A 26,202-nucleotide genomic window follows, 5' to 3' on the forward strand; every position below is an offset into this window, starting at 1 on the left:
ATATTATACCAAGTATATCAATTTTTAAAAAATCACTAAAATATTCAACTTTTATTAACAGAGTATTTACAATTTTTCAGCTTCTATTCAACCGTGGTGAAAGTTTTTAAAAAACTTATGCAATAACCACAGCACAAGATGAAAACATTTTGAACTATACAATACTTTATACACATTTTATACAAAGGAACACTTAAATAATACAACTGGACACAAAAATATACACTTTTAGAGAAATTCACATCAGTAATTGTATAAAGCTCTCTCCTTGTACTGTGGTCCTGAAAATGCAGGACTAACCCCTTGGCTCTGAAGTGTTATTTGTGACAATCCTAAAAGGCCACTATAGAGCAAGAATTGCCACTTGAATTACTAGACAAGAGTATTCACTGGCCTGTCATACCCCCTACATATGTAATTTACAAATAAAATAGTAGGAAAAGCTGATTAACTCATTTGTCCTTGGTTCAAAACTGAACAGCTATTTATCCTGTCAAGTAATAGAAGTGACAATCATGTATAGAGCACATTGACATCATCAAGGCTATCAGCTTAAGAGTTGAGTTTGTACGTTCAAGTGTTGAGGTCCTTATGCAAAACATCCAAAGCATAGTGGTATCAAATTGTATTTATGAAGGTAGAGTGTTGGAGCCAATAGTAAAATCTAGGCTCACACTACACAGAATTAGCAGAATAATGCACTTAAAGTGTACTGTTCAGGATGTGTATTCAACACATGATTTGTGTTAGTAAAAAAAAAAAAAAAACCTGTCAGACAGTGATTTGAAAGTCTAATATCAACCAAATTCACCTTCCTGGCCAAGTGCATCTATGTTAAGGCTTTGAATCCATCTGACCAACGATTTTACAGAGAAAAGATACCCAAATCCTGCTTGCAAGTCTCACTGAGACCAGCATGAAGAGAACGAAGCTTAACACCTTCAAGAAACTGATGCAGGAACACATGCTGATACCTTGTATATATATTTATATATATATATATATATATATATAATTTTGTTCAAAATTAAGGAGATTTAATATATTTAGCACTTTAACAAAAACCCTAGCTTCTTTTTGAAAACCAAAGTAATTTAAGTTGTAACTTCTTTGGATGATTTTCCACTTCCTGCTTGTGGTTCTTAACAGTTTTCATGCAAGAGATCCATTTCTTAAGAACACCTTAAGAAATGACAATTTCAATGGAAATGGAATGTGTATCCGGAACTGCAGGTGAAAAAATAAAACTTGCTCTATGAGTTCTTGGGTTTTGTCATCATACATTTGTGTCCTGTAATAAAGGTTCTTTGGCCTCTCCAGGGGCCTGTGGACTGTGTGGATGTCCATGTCCACCACAGTGTTTTTTCCAGCTGCTAGAGCGAACATTTAAATTGGTATGTTCAGGAATAAACAAGGCAACGAGTAGAGCCAGCAGCACTGAACATGCGCCAAATAAGAATGGGGGCCCAGGAATGATGGAATTCTGGAAAAAAAAAAAACAGAGCAAGAGTTAGCATAAGAGAAAAAGTCAGCACTTTAGTTTATTTAGATAAATTATGGTTAGATTATTGTATGCAAGGATGAAGTGGACTGTGAACAATCTGATTTTGCGCCTCAGTATCATGAGCTAGCTGTTCCTCTCCCATTGCTCCCCTCATTACTTCAGAGATTTCAAAGCATTGAACTGTGATCTGGTAAAATTAGATAATAATCCTGCTCAACTCTCCTTTGGCTCTATGGCTTATGTTTTTTTCATCTCCTAAACACTTTATATTTAGAGAGCACCTTCTAAATCCGAAGCTGCATATATTTTGCAAACATGAATTGTATCAATGTTCATTTCATGCAAAGCGTTTGTATGATTATATAATGTTCCTCTATTATTTCTTTTCTATAGGTAAGCCGCCTGTCTTCAGGTTGCATGGTTAATTTGGCATGCCCCCTAGGTCCCATTAGATGGAACTATTTCAAGGAAGTGTTTTCACCCAATGTGTGGGATATAGGAATACCATTTAGGGAAAGGCAAGCTCAAAATAACCTGTATTTTTAATACATATTAAAATACCAATAATTAAACAATTATAAGAATTTGTAAGCCACCTAGAATTTTTGAAGAGTCCGAGGCCTCACATTTGAATACCCTAGTCCTATGCACATTGGGCTTTAGGCGATAAACAGCATGTTGAATTGAAAACCAATTGCTCTATCCTGGCCTGAATTTAGGTTGAAAAGGGTCCAGATAATAAGGCGTAGTATTGGGATCACATTGTACTAGGGGGAGAACTGAGAATCACATTTAATCCTCTGACTACACAATTCCCCATCGTGGTTTGGATACCACTTTATAATGCCTTGGTAAGACCATACTTGGAATACTGCATCCAGTTTTGGTTGCCACAATGTAACGAAGATGTTGAGACACTAGAAAGACTGCAGAGAAGAGCAACAAAGATAATTAGGGGACTGGAGGCTAAAACATAAAGAATGGTTGCTGGAATTGGGTATGCCTAATTTAATGAAAATAGGACTGGGGTGACGTGATATCAGTGTTCCAATATCTAAGGGATTGCAACAAAGAAGAGGGGGACAACATATTCTCCAAAGCACCAGAAGGCAGAACAAGAAGCAATGGATGGAAACTAATCAAGGAGAGAAGCAACCTAGAATTAAGGAGAAATTTCTTGACAGAACAATTAATCAGTGGAATGACTTGCCTCCAGAAGCTGTGAATGCTCCAACACTGGAAGTTTTTAAGAAGAGATTGGATAACCATTTGTCTGAAATGGTATAGGACTTCCTGCCTGAGCAGGAGGTTGGACTAGAAGACCTCCAAAGTCCCTTCCAACTCTGTTTTTCTGTTATTCTGTCAAGTGCAGGAAGTCAGGAACCAAGATAAAATTCAAAAGTACAAGTTTCTTTCACATTATCTATGCACAAGAACCTGAACTACCAACAATCAAGATTTAGGCCCCAGATAAGAGTCAACAGACTTCAAGGGGGATGGACTTAGTATTTGACCCCACCCCGGGGCTCAGTCTGGTCATCTCCTACACATAAATTACAACAAAAGGGCAGCTATACTCCCAACTTTACATGGCAGGCAAGCTGTAAAAGATTCCTACAGGAATTCATTCATTTCAGTTGCTTTTATAGGTTTGCTCAATAACTATTAGCTTACAGAATCTGTACCCACAATTGTATCTATATAGAGAAATAGATACAACTTCCAGATACTACCTTTTGAGAACCAGGCCAATACATGTATCAACCATCCTAGTGCATGAATGAGATTAACTTATGGCTAAGCAAAATAAAATGTTCCTGTGTCAACAAGGAATGTTTCCTAGTCCAAAAGAATGATGTTCAGAAGCAACCTGTTGCTTAAAAAAAAATATATATCCAAAGAATAATTATATGCTAGTCACTTTTTTTTTCTTTTGCAAGCAACAAGTCTCTGTGGTTTGATCAGGAACAAATCACGACTCTGGGAATGAGGGAAGATGAATCATTCTCCTAGTCCCTTTTTCGTTCCAATAATGTAAAGTACTATTAGCTCTTGACTTACAACTGGTTGCTTAACAACCACTTGAAGTTACAACAAACTCTCCAAAAGCTCCTTACAACCCATTTCCAAAGTTGCAATCGCCGCACACATCCAGTCATACAATTACATTTTGGGCGCTTGGCAACTAGCTCACCTCTACTGGTGTTTATAGCATTTCAGTTACAAGACCACAATTTACTACTTTTTTTGACTGATTTCTGACATTTATTTACAGTTTCTGGCAAAATATACCCATTGGGGTGCTTTGATTTACTTAACAGGCCATTTGCATAATCAGAGTGGAATTTGGTTGATGCCTGTCACAAAAAAGTAAAAAAAAAAACAAAAAAAAAATGGGTCCAGTGATCACTTGAGTTAAAACCTCAACAACTTATGACCATAATTCCAGGTTCAATCACAATCATAAATTGAAGACTACAAGTGAAGGGAAGTAAAAAGTAAAATACCAAAAAACCCTGTCAAACTCCCCAATGGGAGTGAAAAAGAAAAGAGCAGAGCTGCTGTATTCTGTGGAGCTTCACTTCACAACTGCTCCTATTTTTAACTATGAATAATTATTAAACATCTGGGCCGCGGTGTGGCTCAGGCTGTAAGAAGCCTGTTATTAAAACACAGCTGCCTGCAATTACTGCAGGTTCTAGTCCCACCAGGCCCAAGGTTGACTCAGCCTTCCATCCTTTATAAGGTAGGTAAAATGAGGACCCAGATTGTTGGGGGGGCAATAAGTTGACTTTGTAAATATACAAATAGAATGAGACTATTGCCTTATACACTGCAAGCCGCCCTGAGTCTTCGGAGAAGGGCGGGATATAAATGTAAATAAAAAAATAATAAAAAAAATCACTGAACAGTGATTAAAGCAAGTTAAACTATGTGGAGATGTTACCGATTGTGAGGGATCAGCCCAGGATAATTTCCAAAGCAGCTGTAAGGAATAGATTGGTGCTATTTAGCAGATAAAAGTTGTTTGGATCTTTTTAGAGTTGGATCTCAACCAGTCAGTTCCAGCTGAAGTACCTCGGGCATGGCCTTGTGTGGTTATCTGGAACAGGTTTGAGTCTGTGACTTCTGAGCATTCTCCAGTGTGCTAGTTTGGTTAGCTGTCTGTTAAATCCAGGTTGCTCTTAGAGAGTGACAGGTAAGTGATCTGTAGTTGGGCCCAGGCTGCGGTGCCAGGTCTTTGAGTGAAAAGGCTGTGGTGTACCTTCTCCTCAAGAAGACATCACTGGATCCAACAGTTTTAGATAATTACTGTCCCGGAAGATAGTAATGGAGAAAGGTATGGCGAGGGTTCAGGTCCATAGGACCCTGGAGGAAGCAGATGCATTTCAGTCAGGTCTCAGGCCAGGGTTTAGTAGAGGGATGGCACTGAATTGTGCCCCTTGATCTCTCTTGATCATCCACAGTATCTAGTGGAACTGGTTTCAGGAATTGGGGGATAGGAAGCCCTGTTTTACAGTGATTCTCCTCCTTTCTTTGGGGCTGGTGGCTGATGAAGATATTGGAGTTACAGTGATACATTTAAAACTATGGTTCCTTTTTTTCTTAACACCATTTATACATTTTAAGAAAAAAATACTTGCTATGTCTTAAACATACTTGCTGTGAATGGTGTTGGGGGGGCACATTGACTTCATTTTCAGTCATTGGATTTTCATTCAATTCTACATGGAAGATGTAGAATATAAAACCATAAAGCGCTGGTCCCAAACCATTACAGAGTCCTCTAATTCCTGTTATCATTCCTTGGACAACTCCTGTAAAATAATGCATATAATGCAATAAACATCTATAAGCAAATGATAGAAATATATTAATTACTTTTAGTTATTATTAGATAAAAAATATTTGCATGCTTTGCACAGAAATACAATTTGCAGTATCAGCATATGTTCTGATTTTTTTTTACAAGTAGTTAGGATACTTGCACAATACCATTTGTGACTATTAATCAAAATAATATGGTGGCATTGTTTGAAAAGAGGAATTTGTCCATTTACAGTAAGGCAATATTTCCATTATTAAGGCGTTTCTATCTTGTGTGTTAATCTTAAAATACACTTACCCTGTTGATCAGCATCAGCAGTTCGTGAAACAAGGGCACTCACTGCTGGAAATGTGATGCTTGACATGGCTGCAACAGCCCCTGCTGCCCACATCATCCTAGAAAGAGGGTATAGAGACTGATAAATGAATCAGTCGTGTATTCACAATGATTTCCACAGATTTTAAAATCAATCAAGTAAGTCAGATACTAAGAAAAACATACAGCTCCAAAACAAAGTTAATGCCGATAGTCCTTGACTTATGACCACAATTGAGCCCAACATTTCTGTTGCTAAAAGAGAAAAGTTGTAAAGTGAATTTTGCCCCATTTTATGACCTTTCTTGCCACATTTGTAAAGTGAATCACTGCAGTTGTTAAATTAGTAACCCAGCTGTTAACTGAATCTGGCTTCCCCATTGACGTTGCTTGTCAGAAGGTTTCAAAAGGGGATCATGTGAACCCAGGACACTGCAACCGTCATAAATGTGAATCAGCTGTCAAGCATCCAAATGTAAAATCACGTGACCATGGGGGTGTTGCAATGGTCATAAGTGTGAAAAATGGTCATAAGGCACTTTTTTCAGTGCCATTGTAACTTTCAGTGGTCACTAAATGAACTGTTGTAAGTCAAGGACTACCTGTAGCTTGCATTAAAACATCAATGAGAGCCATATTATCGATGGATATTTTTAAAAACCTCTGCTAAATTAACAAAAGACTGTACCATAGGTGTAACAACAATAAAACAGCAACATAATGAAAAATTGCTTACCAAGGTTCGGAGCCAAAACCGTACCATGCAAGCTGCAATATTTGAAATCCAAGACCAAGTAAGATGGTGTTTTTGTTTCCAATTGATCTCATAAGTAAACTCAGAACTATCGTCTGAGGAAAGAAAAAGGCCACAAAGAAAAAATTCAAGACTTTTCAGAGATTTGATCACTGTGATAACTACATCAATGCAAAGCTTGACTTTCACCTCCCTCCTTCAAGTGGAACACGCTGGTCTTGCATGGTCCATGTATGTGAGGTTGGGGCAGAGGCATTTGGTGACAATATTTCTTTATTTCCCTCTTCCACATTCCCAAGACCCGGCAACCTTCTAGGTACCATATTATTCCAGGTTATCAAAAGGAATCCATTCCACAAGCCTGGGCTATCGAGTGACTTGAACAAACAGTACTGGCAGAAACTCAGCGAGTGTATTTTCTTAGTTACAATTACCTGTGCCACAATGGAGAGAATCCCAAGGACAGCGATAAATGCTGCGACGCTTTCTGATGAAAATCTCATTATCTAAATTTTTAAAAAAGAGAAATTCCATGGTAAGAGGATTATGATGAATTATGAATAACTCACATGCAAATGCATAGATAAAAAAATGTTTAAGAAATCAAGATAACCCGTTCCCCTATTTAAGAACGTTCCAGTATGCAGAGCTTATTCTATGAAAATAAGAGGCTGAACAGTAGTTCCTTTTTAATGAAAGAAATGTGCTCTTAAGGATAGCAATTCCAAATTGCATTAAAATGGAAACATTTTATTCTATTGAAACACATACCAAAAATTAAGACCTAAATCTATTAGAAAGCCATGGCTATATTCACTTTCATTTTTGCAAATCAAATTGTGCAATTAAAAGAATTAGGCAAATGCTTACCTGTCTGAGGTACAAGAAGAAGCTGGAATATTGGCCTGCCTCAGGGAGGTAGGAGAGAAAGACCGTGATGCAGATTAGCAGCACTATAGAATCCTGACCAACTTTCTTCAATGACTAGAAATGAAGAAAAACATAAACCAATTAACTTTATTAGTAAGACTATCAAGAATCTGGATTTCCTAAATTTTTTTTTATCGACCAGGGAACAGCTGGAGAAAGAAACAGAGAAAGCTGCCAATTGGTGAATTCTCCCCAGATAGAAAATAATCAATACATTGTAAAAACAAAATTAGTCCAAAGGTCTACGTGACCATATAACTATTACCTGCTTTCCAGAATCTGTGGAATACATATAAATTTCATTGAATATGGTTTAGAAATAGACATGGAATTGGCCTGCTGGAACTCTTTACAGCCTATGAGATGCAATTACTTTTTCTCAACTGGGACAGTGTAAGCTTTTGGAAATCAGCCAGACTACTCTTTTAAGGATGATGGGGTGAGATAATGATAGCATCTTCCCAGCACAGTGTAAGGTCCTGGTGACCAATTTTCTCCAAAACCTAGGGCAATCAGCACTGTAAGACTTTTACATACAATACTGTGGGGTCCTTAGTGCTCTCTGACCTTGGTTGTTTTCTTGTAGACATTTCATTACCCAACTAGCTATCATCATCAGTGATAGCAAGAAAACAACCAAGTTCAGACAGCACCAAAGACCCCATAGTTCAACCTTGAACCATAGGTATTCTCTTCTACTTTTACATACAATGCTGGACTATTCTAGCCAGCTATGGAAACCACCCATCTAATCCTAGAGCTCAGCTCAGCAGTCACATGTTTACTTTGGAAGAGGGGAAACATACGGATAACGGAAATATTTTTTCACATTTAATATTGTAGAAAACCAAAGTACAGTAGAATGTCTGATCACGAATGCTTCTGACCACGACCAAATAGGGTTCTGACCAAAAAATTCACAGATTTTTTTTTTACGTGGCCGATTTCCCCTTCCGTGGCATATATATATATATATTTTTGTAAGCGCCAAAATTCCAAAATTAAGTTCAGGTCACAAACAAATTGGATTGTGACCAAAGTTATGGAATGAATTATGGCTGTGACCATAATAAGGTAGGCAAAACTACCTTAATATGTTTATAGAAGCTTGCTATTTTATTCTATTTTACTTAATTCAATGTTAAAAAAAAGAAACATTTCAAACCTTATATAGCTCAAATTTAGCTTTGTTTAATATAACATTTCCTACTTTTTTTCTTGAAGGAGGAAAACTAAGACTATGTCCTTTGATGCCTATTTAAAAATGAACTAAAAATCAACTGCTAAGATCTTTTCCTTTCAGATCATTTTATCTATGACAATTAAAATTAAATACAAAAAACAGACTAACAATCCAATGCTACTAACTCTCCAAAAATGAATATCAACAGAAACTGAAATGAGCAAGATAGGAATGATAATGGCAGACTGATTCTTTTCTTTGCTTAATTAAACTCCGCTTGACTAGTCATCTCTCCAACAGCCTGTTCATCACCCTATAAAATGCTAACTATCACAAGGGTTATCTTGCTCTCGGTTGGAATTTATTGTCTTGTGAGCACTTGAATGACAGACTAGAATGTAAGTGATTTAATCTCCATTTTGGAATTTAAGAATAAAGAAATCCAGAACTAGACATTCTATGCTTATTCCACAGGCCTTCCCAGTCCACGTAGGCAAAATCTAGATGTCTATCTGCTTTTGCCTTGGATTCCATCAACTCTCTCTGCAGATTTGAAACCCCATCAGATGTATGTAAGAGATCTCCCATACATACCCACAGGATGGATATAAGTTCAATTAAAAAAAATCTGAATAATGCAAATTAAAAGGCTTAAATATATTACCGCAAAAGGGTCAGCTTGTTCCCAAGATATAGGTGCTCCCCATGACGCAGGTCTCATTTTTTCGGGCAGTGATTCAGGGACAGCAACAAGAATAAAACAAATGTCCAACAACGCAATTGCTGTAGCTAAGACAACCACCAGACTATCCCCGTACACTCGACCGAGATAGGCACCAATGGCAGGACTGGTAACTAAACTGGCAGCAAATGTTGCTGAAACCTGTGAATGATAACAATTAGTGAGATGAAGTTTAGTAGGTAACCACATCACTTACAGAGAATCCTAAACATTTTAATTCTTAGTTTCTTGACAAGAAGAGGAGGCATGCATCAAAAATATATTTTCACTATCTTTCAGCTTTCAACACATCTCAGGGGATAAGACATGTAAGATGACCATAATAGTGGTAATAATAGCTGGCTACAAAGTTCCTAAAAATATATGTGGCAATTCAGCAACGGTAAAAATTGATTTGTTCTAACAAATGGAAAAGTTGTATTTCAAAATGCTTTTTTTTTTCTTTTCAAAATGCTAGTGGAAGAGAACTAAAATAAGCTGCATATCCTCTGACGATTACTTTAATCATATTACTATTATTTATAGCAAGATGAGACTTTTCTCTCTTTTCCCCTTCCCCCATATCTGTGAATTGAAGGGGTTATAAATGGCATTTGTGGATAAAATTAGATGCTGATGAAAACAAATGAACAGAAAGTACAAATTACAGCAGAATTTCGTGATGACTGCTTGAAGATTAGCTTGTTCCTAGCTGTATGTATGCATGTTTGCACAATTTAACTTTTACTAAGTAGACCTTCTTTCCTCTTGGCTGTTGATTGGTCACCCTTCCAGTTTATCCAGTTGTTCTCCCATTCCCTTTCCCATCCAAGAAAAGCAATTATAGACAGTATAGTATAGATGAAATTCTGAGATCAGTAGCAAATCTAGGTTGTGTATAGGGAAGCAAAGCAAAGCACAGGTGGCTTGATCTGCTTTTATAACTCTCTTTTCTCTTATTCCTTCTTGGTGAGGTGGGGATGGTCTTCCAACTGCATAAATATGGAAAAGAGATCTGATGATCAACATGCACAATATCTGAATATATAGAAATACTGCATATACCAAGCCATAGGCCATGCTTCTTTCGTGTTCTTGGGTTATATCAGCTACGTAAGCAAATACCACTGAAAAAGTCACTGCAAAGACTCCAGAGACAGAAATAACTGCAAAGTACCACCTAAAATAAAAGATACCATAAGATTAGAAATAAGAAGAAACTGTTAAAAACATCCTAAGTAATAACTCTGTAAATCTGCTTGTCCAACAGGCATGCACAATATTGTCACTATTATTATAATACACTTAACATGGATTTCTAAATATGATAGATAGCATCCACAGAATTTGAATAGGAAATACTTTCCTTTAAATAAGAACTTTATAATTGTTATTCAAATCTAAGATTCTGAGCAGCTACCACAAATCTAACTACTGTTAATATATTTATCTTTGATAATGTTCACATAGTTTCAGCGTGCTATATTTCTTGGAATCTTTAAAAGAAAATTTATTTTAGCAAAGAAACAAATAAATAACATCAAGCTAGCTATCTGAAAGGGAAACTGACAGAAGGCGTAGGTACTTCCTATCCAAAGCTGCCCCTTTGATAAACTTATATTGAGATCAATCTTGTCCCCCCAAAAAAAGAAAGGCAGAAATTATATTCAAGACTAACTATTATAAGAATGTCTGAAGAATACCAAAAATAGCCATGTCATTCTGCTACCATTTACTATTGTCCCAGAGCAAAACAAACAGGAAACCAAATTTTTGCACCATAGGCAATACATTCATTGATAAGTGATCTGGCACTCTGCCAAAAGATTCAATCAATAGTTGCACAAAGAAATCTCAAATTACTTTGAATGAAGTTAAGTATGGGTAATCCTCCTTAATAACCACTAGTTCAGTGACTGTTCAAAGTTGTGGCGGCGCTAAATGAATGGAAGGTTAGGACCAGTTCTCAAAGTTCCAGCCCTTGCGGTGCCCCCATGATCAAATGATCAAAATTTGGGTGCTGAGCAGCCCACCCACACTCAAGACCTTAGGGGCACTTCAGCTATCCCCTACTCACCTATCTCCTCCCATTTCTTCCATTTTGGCTACCTGCACGCCCTTCTCCATCCCCACTTCCAGCTGACATTCACTGTCTCCTTCTTCCTGCTGTTGGCCTGGGATCCAGGCACTGGATGAGAGTGCAGCCCTGGCATGCACATGGAGAGTGTGGCAGGGCTGCAGAGGCTCATCTGCTAAAGGGTGCTTGCCAGGCCTAGCTAGGGAGGAGAAAGCAGGTGACGAGGGGTGGTTCTCTCTGTTGCTAAGGAGGTAGGAGAGGCAGTGGTGGTTGGCCAGGGGAAAGTGGAGGCTGTACTGGAGGGCACTGTTTAAAGTGGCAGCAGAGGTTGAAGGACAAGGGCTTCCCGGAGGTGCAGCATGTGCTCTGTAATTCATACTGGAAGCACTCCAGGAGACTGGGCCTGGAGGCTTCAGCAAGGCCTAGAAGCAAGCCCAGTGCTGAAAGAGCCTACCCGCATGCCCTCTGCTTGCTCTCAGCCTAGCTTTCCTCCTACAAATTCAACAGACTAGTTCTCCAGGCCACACTTTGCAGGGAGGAAGGCTTGATCAAGAGCAAGCAGAAGGGAGAGGAGAGGAACGTGGGGAGGGAAGGAGATGAAGTGGAAGTGAGGGTAGGAGAAGCATGAGGACCTATTCTAATGACAAAAAGGTCTTAGAAACTGCAATTACTGGAGTTGCCATTGCTAAATGATGCGGTCATGTGATGTTTTGCTTAACGACCGCTTTGCTTAGTGATGGAAATTTCTGTCTCAACTAGGATTATTAAATGCAGAGTGTCTGTAGTAATCTCTCCATTTAATATATTAATGGGAGAAATGGTGTCCACTAAAGTAGAGTATTTGTTAAATCCAAATGAAATTTTGTGTACGTATTTTACGTATGCACAAAATGAAGAATGGGATTTTGCTTGTGCAAAAAACAGACAAAATATTGACAAGGTTTTTGTCTACTAAATTCAAAGAGTTAGATTGATGGTATATGTTATATCAAGGATTTACTGTATATTAAAATAGACAAATGATGAAGCTCATTCTATGGGATTTACTTGACCAACGTATAAAAGCAAACTTTAGACACTAACCATGGACTGATCTTCATCAGTGGAATCGGAGCACAGGTAAAAAATACTGTTAGCAGCAGGAATGATTTTCGGCCCCAAACATCAGACAGAGCTCCAATCAGAGGAGCACTCAGAAAAGACAATAAACCCTGTGAATTAAAAACAAATTTGTCACACACAAAGAAATGGTACAAGAGGAGTGTAATGGACACTGAGTTTCCCATTAAAAAACATATTCTACCAAACTGTTTCCAGCTTTTCAGGCCAGTGTTGTGACAGCCTTCCTCAGAACTTTATAGCAGGCTAATAAGCAGTTCTTTCACTAAGATATATTTGCAGTATCATAAGCATGAATAACCACCAAATGACCAGGAAAGAAATTTTATTTTAGTCTCGAGTACAAATTGTATATAACACATGGGCTAATGGCTTTATGGAGCTCTATAGTGTACTTTCCTTTATCTACTGCATAGTACATTTCAATATATTTAGGCAGAACAAGGGGAAAATTTAATGTAGTGGCGATGGCTTGAAACCAGGAGACTGTGAGCTCTGGTCTTTCCTTAAGCACAACAGCTGGCTGGCTGGATTTGGGCCAGTCGCTCTCTTTCAAACCAACCCACCTCATAAGGTTGCTGTTGTGGAGAAAAGAGGAAGCAGGTGCATTAGGAATGTAATATGCCTTGAGCTGGCCAAAAGAATGCAATCAATCAATTTATTGGGAGACAGAAGTGGAAGGTGGTATATTGCCAAACACTCTAGGGCTGCCATATGTAATCTACAGTGTATATGTGAGATTCCTTTGAAATCCTGAATGGTACTTGTAATTGAACCACACAGTGATTACTTTACAAGATTATTGCAGTAAGAACATAAACATTAATTCAATTTAATGTATGCGCACACCTTCGACTCTCATATTATTTAAATATACCATACAGCATCAAAGACATAATGTTTTTGGAGCAGAAAGTAGAATGTGACTATTCGGGGGGAGGGGGGGGAATCTAGAAAAAAATTGGGGGGGGGGAGACTTTTCCACAAAAAAGGATTATGAAAGAAGAATTACCAAGCAGACAAATCTGACAAGAAAGCTTTCTTGGCTTGTACCAGACATTAGTAGCATAAACAATGATAGATGAAAAGCATTCTTACTAGCGTGGAAAAGCTTAGGTGTGGTTGAAGAAAGCTTGTTCCTGAATATGTATGGAAGAGTAGCACATTAGGAATGGAAAATGACAGGTATTTTTAGGCACCAATCACTAGTCCTACCACATGATCTTCTTGAACATGCTTTTACTTTTTTTATGAGCTAATTAGTTTAGAGCCTTGATTGTGTTAAAGCATCTTTAAAATGTATAATTCTAACCATACCAACATGAGGTATTCAGTAATCAATCAGATCTTACCTTTACTCCTTGGATCAAGCCATTCATTAAAAACGTATGTTTTGGAAAGGTTTCATGCAAAACCTGTAAAACAATTATGCACATGACAAGAATGAAGAGACTATGCAAGGACATTGTTAAAATGTCCAAGTAAAGATCAAAGGAAATAAATCTCCCTTATGCATAAACTTTGTTTAATTATGTGAAACTTCAGATTATTTATTATAAAAGTTGTGATTGTGTGGTCGTTATGATTTCAAGAAATAAGTGCAAAAGATTGACTCCTTCCTCCTCCTCCTCAGGGGAGAGTTGAATAAGAAAAGAAAATGTAAGCATAAATGTCTTTTTTATCTTGCGTTCTGAGGGATTAGAAATCACTTTAGACTCTTTTGTGTATTTAGGATACTGAAATACCAAAGCATGTTTCTATACATTTTATTGCCTGAGATTTATATCTCAATTCATAAATGCTTGAGATTTACACAATTCTTTTATATTGATTTGAAAGCTATTTTAAAAAAATCAAGTTAGCTCTCTTTGACCTAAGGTTAACTGCTAAAGATCTAATGGGTACATCCATATACTTTTTAAAGTAACAATACAGAAGTGGTTCCCCATGCCTTCTTCAGTAATGTATTTATTTTCTTCTGATTTCCCAGGCTAATCATTAGTTCTGCTATTTTCTGGTGGTCTCCCATCCTAGCATTACCAGGATCAACCTTGCTTAATATTTTCCAAGATGCTGCCATCCACTTGGGCTCTACTCAAAAGTGATAAACATTATTCAGTTGTGAGACAAGCATGCAGGAAAAACCGCAGGCAGAGCTGTTATTTTATCTACAATAACTGTATTCAATTGTAATTGTATTTATTATACATTCTGTAACTCCATGAGCAGCAATTCACCCAATTCATAAAAACTAGTTTCTAATGGGTTTTTGACATGTTTCCCATCCTCTATAAACAATTCAACTATAATCAGGAAAATATTGTTCCCTCACTCATTATCAATACCAGTCAAACCAGCTTTCTATATGAATTTTTAATTTGGAACAGAATGTTTATTTGAGAACAAATAATTTATAACGCTTTGCAAATACTTCAGCCCACTTTAATCTATTACACACTGGCTTTAATAAAATGTTTGGCTATTTACAGGGAGTGCACTACACCACAAGAATTCAAAAAACAAATGAATAGATGTTCATGTATTGTTCTCCTTTTTATTCTGTACAATTTTATGTAAAAAAAAATCACAACTCATTCAGTTGTACTCCTCCCCTAAATCAAGTCTAGATTTAACTGAATAAATAATTTCAACAAAATTTGTTGCCCAAAACAGTGTTTCTTAAAGTGTGGTCCTAGGAACTCTGGAATCCCCCCGAAAGCCACCTCAGAGGCCCACAAAATAAAAATTATGTGTAGCACATGTTGAAAAATAATACAATATTACAATACCATAAAATAAATGTGAGAAGTGGTAATGGCAGCAAAAGCATCCATTTCAATTTTTAATACAGTAAATATCAATAAATATAACCTATACAAAGAAAAGCATTTTGGGGTCTCCATAATTTTTAAAAGTGGAAAACGGTCCTGAAGGAACAAAGTTTAAGAAACATTGTTTTAAAACAAAAAGGAATTGGTAAACGAAGCATCCTTTCAAATTATTTAACAGCAAATCTGCAAAAATTCTAATTTGGACATGTCACTGTAGCATAGTAACTAGGAATATGGAAATCCAATTTCATCTTTCTTGAACAGAATTTACATTCTGATTTAACTGTATTTTGCTGCCAAAATAGCAAATTATACTTGACATTTATCAACCTGAATCTTAAAATTAAAACTGAGAAGAAAAATTGTTTTCAAAAGATAGAAACGGTAGACCTGAACTACTCTAATTCAACTTTTAATTAAATCAGAAAACTGTATCTGAAGTTGAATACTGGATTTAAAAAAATGTTATCACTTACCACCAACGTAGGTGCTGTTAGAAGTCCCCAAGCAAAAAATTCCAAAAAGATAACAATGACAGCATGGTAGACACTAGGAGAACCTATCCCTTGAGGCTAAGAGGAAAAAATAGGATTGTTACTTGACTTATGATAATAAAAACAGTAGCTAAGGAAAAAATATTAAAAGTCAGAAAACGAATGACACAGCCAAAGGTACATGTAAAACTATAATTTAATGTTTATGTCTATGAGCAAAAAAATGGATTCCATTTGTTCTTTCTTCCCCTTGAGAGACATTCCAACAATGCATTGTTTTTCTCTGCAGATAAATGTGACGAATTATGTCTTGGGTACCTATACTTGTTATCTTGAACATGTTTGGCAAACAAATAAATAATTTTTCAGCCACTGAAAAAGCTATAAATTAAATAAGGTGTGGAGGACAAAAGCCAAAAGGGGGTGGTTCTCTCTCCATCAGAGTGGATAAAAATCAATGATTTTTTTAAAAAGTTTTTTTTAAATCAGATTTTTTAAATTTAGATCATTTTTTTTAATTTTTATCAAATTTATTTTAATAAAATGCTTTTGGAGTAAAAATCTATCTAAAGATAGTTTTCTAGTTAAGATACATCAATTATTTAGTTTATTCAGCATGAAATGGAGCTTAGTTACTAGCATGAGGCTGTATATTCTTCAATATTAACATTTTTGGTAAACAATGAATCCAAGCTCTGCAAGCTGAGATAACATGCACTGCATTGATGGATTCACACAATTTCACAGTAACCAAGAGATAAACCATAAAACAAAGTTCAGGAATGTTCCTTTATCCCATTGTTTTGCAAATCTATGTACACTACAAACTGTATGATTGTTTGAAGAGAAATGCATCTGTACCACCAGGCTCTAAGTGTGAAGAGGAAGGACAAGCAGTAAAAATGAAAGTGAAACCTTCTATGCAGCTTATAATATACGGTAGTTTAAAGAGCACCTCTCATTTCAGATTCATCATGGGAGCGCCTGTTAGCGGGCATCCACTCACCTGCTGCCTGCCACATCCCTCACCTTCTTGTTTCACTGCTGCATCACCAGCCATCCCATTAAAGTGAATGGGACTGTCAGTGAGTCAACAGCAGGTCAGAGGAGGAGCTGCTACAGGACAGATGACAGCTGCTCTTTAAAAAAGCATGATTTAAATCAAGCCTTTTTACTAGTGATTTAAATCATGAGATCAGTATTTCCATTGTTAACCAAGACAACTGAGTCACAATTTTATGACCTTTACCTTTAATGAGTCATGTGGTCTTTAAGTGAGTCCAGCTTTCCCCACTTGCCAGAAGCCAGCTGGAAAGGTCACAAATAGTGATTATATGACCTCAGAATGCTGCTTGTAAATACATGTTAAATGCCAAGCAACCAAAGTTTGATCATGTGATTGTGGGGATGCTGTGTTGGTTGTAAATGCTAGGACTGGTTGTAAGTCACATTTTTCAGTGCCGTTGAAAGTTTGAACAGTCATTAAGTGAATGTTTGTAAGTTGAGGTCTATATGTAGTTCTACTATAAACATTAACTGCAATGGGCCTCCATTCTTATAAAGTAGAAAAAGAATTAGGAACATATAACTTGACTACATATTTCATGCAATCTTTTATATTGTGTGTGCCCTAGCAAAAAAAATATTTTAGTGGCACACCCCTCCCTCCCCATGGGAAATCAGATTAAATAATGAAGGCCATAGTTTGAACTGTACTAACAAGTAACTAACAACCGTGTTTCCCCGAAAATAAGACCCTGTCCTATATTTTTTTGAACCCTGAAATTAGTGCTTGGCCTTATTGCCATGTGTTCAAAAGCCCGATTAGGCTTATTATCAGGGCATGTCTTATTTTGGGGAAAACAGGGAAGTACTCACAAGCAAGTACTGGAGCACATAACAGGCATGTCACTGGAAGGCAAAATCACAAAAGTATGTCTCACTTATTTTGGCCATGTCATGCGGGAGAATTCAATGTAGAAAGCAATTATGTTTGGAAGAGTTAGTGGTAAAAGGAAACCAGGCCACCAAAGAACGCGGTGGCTGGATGCTATCAAAGCTGACATCAGCCAGAACATAGAACAACTCAAAGAAGTTGTGCAAGGTCAGAAGATGTAGAGAGACCTGCCCATAGAATCACCAAGTCAGAAACAATTGAATGGATATCATCATCATCAGTTTGAACTGTATTCTGCATCAGGGTTCCGAAAAACAGTAAAAGAACAGCTTCTTCACTGTTCCATAAACTCTTTTTTCCCATAGTGAGAAATATAAAAATCCAGCTGTCAGCATTGAAAAGTTTTGCTGAAGGAATCTTAGCGCAATTGCAAAAAGTTTTTTGTCTGACAATAAATACCACCAGTGTTTAACAATAGTGGGGTGGTGGGAGACCTGGTTTTTAAAAAGAATGGAGTCTTTGCCTTCCCTATAACATTGGAACAGCAGAGGAAAGGAAATAATCTTGCCCGATCCCTTGCTTGTTTTGGTTTGTAACAAACAACTGGAGCTTCAACCATCCAATAGATGGTCCAATAGCTCAGATTCTTTTGCTGCCTTTTGCTAGGCAGAATTGGATAGTGAGAGACCTGCATTTATTCCTGAGATCCTGATTTATTTTAAAGCTGCAGTATGAGATTAGAGACAACAACCCGCCTCAAGGGAGGCCTTAGAAAGAATGTATTTATGGGCTTGTTACTATGGCCACTAAGAATTTGTTGAAACTTATGTACTGTACACATATTAGATCTGGCAAATAAAGCACGCTGCAGGTAACCATCAACTAGGGATCTACATTTGGTGGCTCTCAGGAGACATGCCTCCTTTGCTGTGGTATCCACCTGACGGAACATTTTCCTCACCAGAATTAAATTAGCTCCATCCTTTTTGACTTCCCTAAAGGCCCTCAAGACCTGGTTATGCTATTAGGCCTGGGACTCCCAGGGAAATAGAGATATGTTTAGATGGCTCCATTGTTGAGGTGGTTATTTCTAATTTTTCTTCACTTATTTGTTGTATTATTTATTTCTTAATATAGAGTTTATTTTTTATATATATATCCGAGGTTTTTATCCGATTGCTGTGTGTTACCCAGAGTTGCTTTTGGTGAGATGGGTGACTATACAAAACTCCCCATAATTGTTTGAGTATACATAACATCTAATCAAAATATTTTATGTGCGATTTAATAGATTAATAAATAAGTATGCAACAATGACTGTTACATCCCACTTCCTCTTTTCTCATTAAATAAAGCAACTCCTGTACACAGCACCAGTATATGGTTAGTACTGTAGCCTTGTGTACCAATAGCCTTCTTTTGCTTAGCAAATACAGTGGATCACTACAGTTGCTGCTTCCCTCAGTACTTCCTCCCTTCTCTTACAATACTAATATGGTGAAAAAAGAGTGGGGGAGGGGGAAAGAAAATTAGTAGCTAATCCAAGGCAGTTGTAAGGGATTCTATAAGGTAAAGGTAAAGGTTCCCCTCGCACATACATGCTAGTCGTTGCCGACTCTAGGGGGCGGTGCTCATCTCCGTTTCAAAGCCGAAGAGCCAGCGCTGTCCGAAGATGTCTCCGTGGTCATGTGGACGGCATGACTCAACACCAAAGGCGCACGGAACGCTGATACCTTCCCACCAAAGGTGGTCCCTATTTTTTCTACTTGCATTTTTACGTGCTTTCGAAACTGCTAGGTTGGCAGAAGCTGGGACAAGTAACGGGAGCTCACCCCGTTACACGGCAACACTAGGGATTCAAACCGCTGAGCTGCCGACCTTTCGATCGACAAGCTCAACGTCCTAGCCCCTGAGCCACCGCGACCCTTTAGGGATTCAAAACAAACAATTTTGTCTATCGATTTTCTTCCAATACTCTGACTTCTAGAACACTAGAATATAATCTACAGCCACACTGCATCCTATCACACCAAATAGCATAGCTCCTTAAATAACATTGTGAACAAAGAACTTAGGGATTCATGCAATATGTTGAACACTATAAATCATGATGGTGAACCTATGGCACGCGTGCCAAAAATGGCACACAGAGCCATCTCTCCAGACATGCGAGCCATCATCTGTTGCTCTTCCAGCTGGTCTTCGTGCATGCATGCGTGCCAGAAACTGGAAAAGCAGCTGCCTGGTGCCTATGCACTGGGTGGCTGCTCTTTGGTTTCTGGTGCTCCTGCACGTGCATGCGCTCCCATTTTAGCACTCGGTGCCGAAAAGGTGCATGCACACCAGGCAGTTGCTCTTCCGGTTTCTGGCATGCATGCACACGGAAAGACCAGCCGGCTGGTGCGCATGCATGCACCGGAAACCGGAAGAGCAGCTGCCCAGTGTGCATGCACCTTTTCAGCACCAAGTGCTGAAATGGGAGTGCAGGCACATGCCGGAAACCAGAAGAGCAGCCACCCAGGGCACAAATGCGCTCTGGGCAGCTGCTTTTCCGGTTTCCGGCACGCACGTGCATTCTCATTTCAGCACTTGGTGCTGAAAAGGTTCACCAACATTGCTATAAATAATAAATGGCCGTTTCCTCTTTCTTTAGCAGGATTCTTTCAGTATGTTAACATATAGCCTTTAGATAAAGAAATGAAACCAATGTTTCATGGTTTCAAAGAAATGAAACCAAAATAAAGATAGCATACTGCAACACAAAATGCCAACCTCAGCCTTATTTCCAAATGCCCATGGATTTCATATTGGCTCCAAAGACATTCTTAGAAAAGAAAATATAAATGCTGAGGCTCCATACTATTTAATAAACGTACAATACAATAAAAGCACACATATAAAAGATTAAAATTAACAAGAATTAGACAAAACTAGGACTCAAGTACAGGTAGTCCTTGATTTATAATAGTTCATTTAGCAACCGTTCAAAGTTACAACGGCACTGAAAAAGGTGACATGACCATTTTTCACACTTACAACCTTTGCAACATCCCCATGGTCACGTGATTTACATACAAGTTCTTGACAACTGGTTCATATTTATGATGGTTGCAGCGTCCCAGGGTCATGTGATCAGCTTTTGTGACCTTCTCACAAGCAAAGTCAACAGGAAAGTCAGATTTGCTTAACAACCATGTTACTAATTTAACAATGGCAGTGATTCACTTAACAAATGTGGAAAGAAAAGTCATGAAATGGAGCAAAAGTCACTTAATGAATTTCTCACTTAGCAACAAATTCTGGGCTTAATTGAGGTTGTAAGTTGAGGACTATCTGTACACTAGCTGAATGAAAATAAGATCTCCTCTCTTATTCCACCAACTACCTCTAGTATCAAGTGCCCCCATCAGGACCCTAATCAATCAGCGGAGCCAGGTTTTGGGGCTGCCCCAAGAAAGTGGGGGAGGATCTCACCTCCAGCAGCAAGATGTTTCAAAGAGTGGGGCCATAGCAGAAAAGGTTCTTCTCCTAGACCCCACCACCTGAAATTCCTTGACTGGGTCTGTAACAGTAATGGGTTTCAAATCCCATCACTACCAGTTCGTTCATGTGTGACACTTCTGCGCATATGCAGAGATGTCCAGATGGGAGGAGCCACCCACCACCGCCACTACCGGTTCACCGAATCCAGAGCAAACTGGTAGTAACCCACCACTGGTCTGTAGCATATTCTTTATGTTAGAGCAAAAGAGCTGCTTGGCCACATGAGACCATCTTTCCCAGGTCTCACAAGGAAATCACCATGGGTGACCTTGGGAAGAAAGTGTTGTACAACCAGTAGTTGCTTTGCATATGGCCTGGCCAGATACGTTTGGCCAGCAGTGGGAGCAAGAAAATAAGAATAAGCTAGAATGGCTTTGGTAGCAGAGCCCAGGGGCCCAACGGGCATAGATGAAGGGAGAATGGCAGGCGGGAAAGCTGAAGCACTCCTGTAATCATAAAGGCAAGCTGTCAAACTCTGAAATTTTGATCACGTGACTATGGGTTGCTACAAAGCCATAACTTAGAGACCAGTGCTAAGTCCCTTTGTTCAGCATGGGTATAACTTTGAACAGTTGCTGAATGAATGGTTAAGTCAAGGCCCAATTGTATCAGTGAATCATTGAATGAGCAGCTATAATAGCCTTGTCTTGTACAGTACCATACACTTTAAGAAGCATAAGAAATTATGAAATATAAGAGGGAGTACTGCAACTCTCTATTTTCTTCAAGAATGGGAGAGGTAGCTTTATTACCAACAATGTATTCATTCTCCATATATCCAGCTACACAACAGTACTAGGCCACAATTGACACTGGCAGTAATAGAATAAAAGTACAAAGATATTTTTAAAGCAGCTCCTACAAGTCATCAAGAATCAGGATACGTGACCATTAAAATTTCAATAATTCAATAATTAATTACTGAAAAAAATCAAGGAATTCTAGTAGTTTTGATGTTCTACATTTGACGTCTGGCTTAATTCCTACAAATAAGACTTTGGATCCCAAAAGTTGAATGTGGTGTCTCTAAAATCTAAAATGTCTTTTCAGAAGCTACAATATGAATGAATAACACTGAAAATGGAATAACAGTTTCTTTAAAAAAAATAAGATCACTTTCACAAATTCAAAAAAGAACAAATGGGAAGTATGGAAATATAAAAGAAAACCTTAAAATTGATTCTTAAATCTACAGTATATTCATTCTCTACACTATTTTATATAATAACAAGATGTGAAATGTTTTGGAAAATGCAGGACCCTTGAAAGTGCCAGTTTTACTGTTCTGAATTCATGTATTTGAATCTATCAAGTCAGCTCCGCTCATAGGTTTATACTGACTGCAATTTATAACTATTTAGCAAACTAATAATAAGTGGCAGGAGAACAGCATACGTCAGTATAGTATGAATCTTAAGTATAAAATGCTTATCTATAGCTCTTTTCTCGATATTATATTCATAAGAAAAGAGCACTTTGTACTACTTATTCTTTAAAGAACAGCATACAGTTCTGAAGAATCTGTGCATTAGAGGTATCATTAAGTACTGTTTCACATAAACTAAAAAAGAGGCACTTTAAAAGATAGAAGCATACTATAAAACATAGCAAAAATAAGCTTTCAAAATATTATTAGTATTGGGTAATAATAGGAGTGCTCAGAAAATGGAAAACGTATTGTTCATGTATGAAACATACTGTTGCTCAGGAATCTAGTCAAACTGTTCTGGGAAGCTTGTGATTTGCCTTAAACTAACACATAGAGCCTCCTAGTTGTTTTAGGTAATGACCAAAATAAAATTCAGAGGGGTGTTACAGGGCAATCCAACATTGACTGTGTTCCAGTTCACATGCCAATCTTCCCAGAGCCTTCCTTCCAGAAGTTTCGCTCAAGAGACCAATTGTTCCATGCATCAAACTTTTTATGTAACATTTCACATATCCCTAGATATCTCCACACAACCCAACTTAAGAGAAGTAACCAAACATCTTGTTTCAAATACCACAAGGTTGTTTCTTTAATACCAAAACAGTATACTTTGGAGAAGATTCTTTTAACAGAAATATATTCAAGAGTTTACAAATTAATGGGATCACAACAACGGTCCTACATGTCCCAAAGGTGCTTTTTCAAGAGGCAACTTGAAAAAGCACTTTTGGGAGAACCATGACCTGGATGACTGAGAATCTCCATAGACAAGGGTTCTACATATTTTAAAGAACTATTATCAACAAAGCTTTCCCCAATTAACAGTATTAAAATTACCATTATAACACAGCAAACTTTACAGCTCATTCAAAGACATGGCATTATACAGATTTGTCACGTTTTCTAGCAAGCCTATGTTTTGTGTAACTATTATTTCCCTTTTAAAGAATAATAATATAGTAGAGGCCTTATTAATGTTACATAATTTGTTACTGCATAGAGAAACATTCACATCGTTAAATAACAAGGATTATACTGCATGCCATAACTTGGTATCACCTGGCTTTGACTATTAAACTTAAAAATTCAGAACTTTGATATGTTACTAATTTACACACAGGATTTTCAAGGGCATAATCTTTTTTTTTTTTTGCTGAAATGGAAATACACCTGCAAAATGCAAGAGCAGAATCAGCAGAGGATCAGACTGCAAACATAATAGCTGCTCAGAGTTCAGATAGCAAAGTGTAAATAGGTGATCTATCTGTCCCTAAAGATTCAGGGACACACATATTAGATCACTTTAATTGACGGCAGTTGCCTTTTTACAGTACCCCTAAGCATACAGATGATATACATTGTTCATGTCTGGCATGGACTGATACCATCACAGCATATGTTAAAAACGTAAAGCACTTTTTATACAACCATGTCTCAAATTAAACCCAATAGATCATATGTCACAGACATCAACTTTATTCAAATATTTAAACGCATAACAATCAGGTACAACTGGTTTCAAATCACTACAAAAGCAGAACTACTTCTACCATTCAACAGAATAAAGGAGTGCTATATGTCAACTAAGCCAAACTCAAGCTCTTCTGATAGTTGCCCAGCGCAATCAAGTCAATGTCCCTTAGGCATGTGGCTCTCTAGATTAGCTTGCCACTACAGCAACTTTCCTATGCATACTCTATTAAAGGTATCTTTAGAATGATCTGTAAGGTAGGCCATAGGTTGACTACCTGTGCTACTACCATGACCGAAAAGTCCTCACCAGGAAAAACACCACTTCTTCTTCCTATTTCAAAAGAGGAAAGTATATAGTCTGGTTTGAAACATAAAAGTATGAAGTTCCTAGCACTACACTGGCGAAACACACCCTATAAGATCTGAGAATTAGTATTCCTACATATCACTAAAAATCACATCAAATGTTTTATTCTTCAGTTCAATTATGTCTACATGTGACCACAACATGATTATTACAAAACAGATAAAACAAAGAAATACTGGGCAAGTTCCCCCATTACAGACCTTTTCCATAAGATATGCTCAGGTAAAGTATTCATAACTGAAACTTATATATAGGTAGTCCTCAACTTACAACAGTTCATTTAGTAACCGTTCAAAGTTACAATGGCACTGAAAAAACTGACTTATGACATTTTTCACAGTTACATCCTTTGCAGCATCCCATAATCATATGATCAAAATTTAGATGCTTGGCAACTGGTTCATACTTATCACCGTTATAGCGTTGCAGGGTCGTGTGATCCCCTTTTGCAACCTTCTGACAAGCAAAGTCAATAGAGGAAGCCAGATTCATTTAACAACCAGGTTACTAACTTATCAAATTGTGGCAAGAGATGAATGGGATGAAACTCACTTAACAAATTCTCACTCAACAACATAAATTTTGGGCTCAACTGCCATCATAAGTCGAGGACTACCTACCTGTATTTCACATTATTTTGTAACAAATGATCCCAGCTGAATAGTTTACTTCAACAAAATTACTCAACAAAGTGCTTAAGAAAAACAGTTGGTGGTTAAACAGTTTGATGGTGCTATTCCAATCAGTTTTTAAAAACAGGAGACCAAGTGACTGAAGGATTCCGTAGATTAACATACTGCTCAAAAGTTAGGACCCAGTATGTGTGTGTGTGTGTGTGTGTATATATAATCTATCTATCTATCTATCTATCTATCTATCTATCTATCTATCGCAATTTTACAAAGTAAAAGCTGAGAGAGAGAGAAAGAGAAGGCAGAGAGAAAGCATGCCGTATTTTCGTAGTTTCGAAATCTCTGAATCGCCTCTCAATGAAGCCAAATAAAGCGAAATCAGAATATCGATAAAACGGGGATAGAAATCAGAGTCCAAAAAAAAAAAAAAAGTTGGGACGATTCGCCTTTTTTAAAGGCCACAGGTTCCTCAAACCCGAGTTTAAAGCGGTCCCAAGTGTATTGGGGTGGGGGTGGGGGCTCTCTCTCTTCCCCCCTCCCTCTGGCGTGAACCCGTTACCATTAGGATATACGATACGAATGGTCGACGCGGGAGAAACCGGGGCGGCATCGGGATGCTCCAAGCTGACAGGTCCGCTGCCACCCACCCACCCCGTAACGCAGGCCTCACAAAGCAAGCCCGGCGGCCCCGTCCGCTCGCCCCGCCAGCAGCCTCCCTTTCCCCTCACGGGCTTCGAACTCGCCAACCTCTGCCACACGAGCCGCTTCCTCACCGTGCCGCCGTCCTTAATGATGATCTTTTTAGCCAGCAAGATGCTGCGGTTGGCGGCCCTTTTCTTTTTCTTCCCCACTTGGGTCATTTTACCATCCTCCTAGAGGGCCGAAGGGGAAGAGGGCGAAGCGGCAAGAAAGAGGGGGGGGGAAAACCCCCGAAGCGGCAATGTCGTCTTTTCCTTTCCCGGCGGCAGCCGGGATTGTCTTTTCCAGCTTTCGGCCAACAGCTCCCCTCAGTCGCCCGCCGGTGCCGCCATCTTGGGGAGAAGAGGGAGGGAGGAAGGAAGGAAGGGAGGGAGAGTGCGGGGGGGGGGAAAGAACAACAACCCC

The 26,202-nt window shown here is 38.1% G+C and overlaps 1 protein-coding gene across 1 annotated transcript; it reads right to left on the reverse strand.

Moving 5' to 3' along the window:
- Positions 1-145: 145 nt before the first annotated feature.
- MFSD14A (major facilitator superfamily domain containing 14A) lies at positions 146-26,152 on the reverse strand. The gene is made up of 12 exons (XM_058176228.1): positions 25,872-26,152; positions 15,740-15,835; positions 13,785-13,847; positions 12,397-12,524; positions 10,302-10,416; positions 9,180-9,398; positions 7,273-7,386; positions 6,837-6,908; positions 6,385-6,497; positions 5,631-5,728; positions 5,165-5,322; positions 146-1,483 (listed from the first exon to the last, which is right to left on the reverse strand). Exons 1-12 carry the CDS (start codon positions 25,956-25,958, stop codon positions 1,277-1,279), a joined length of 1,470 nt encoding a protein of 489 aa, XP_058032211.1. The 5' UTR covers positions 25,959-26,152; the 3' UTR covers positions 146-1,276.
- Positions 26,153-26,202: the final 50 nt, after the last annotated feature.

Source organism: Ahaetulla prasina, chromosome 3 (assembly GCF_028640845.1).
Source record: "Ahaetulla prasina isolate Xishuangbanna chromosome 3, ASM2864084v1, whole genome shotgun sequence".
Taxonomy (NCBI): Eukaryota; Metazoa; Chordata; class Lepidosauria; order Squamata; family Colubridae; genus Ahaetulla; species Ahaetulla prasina.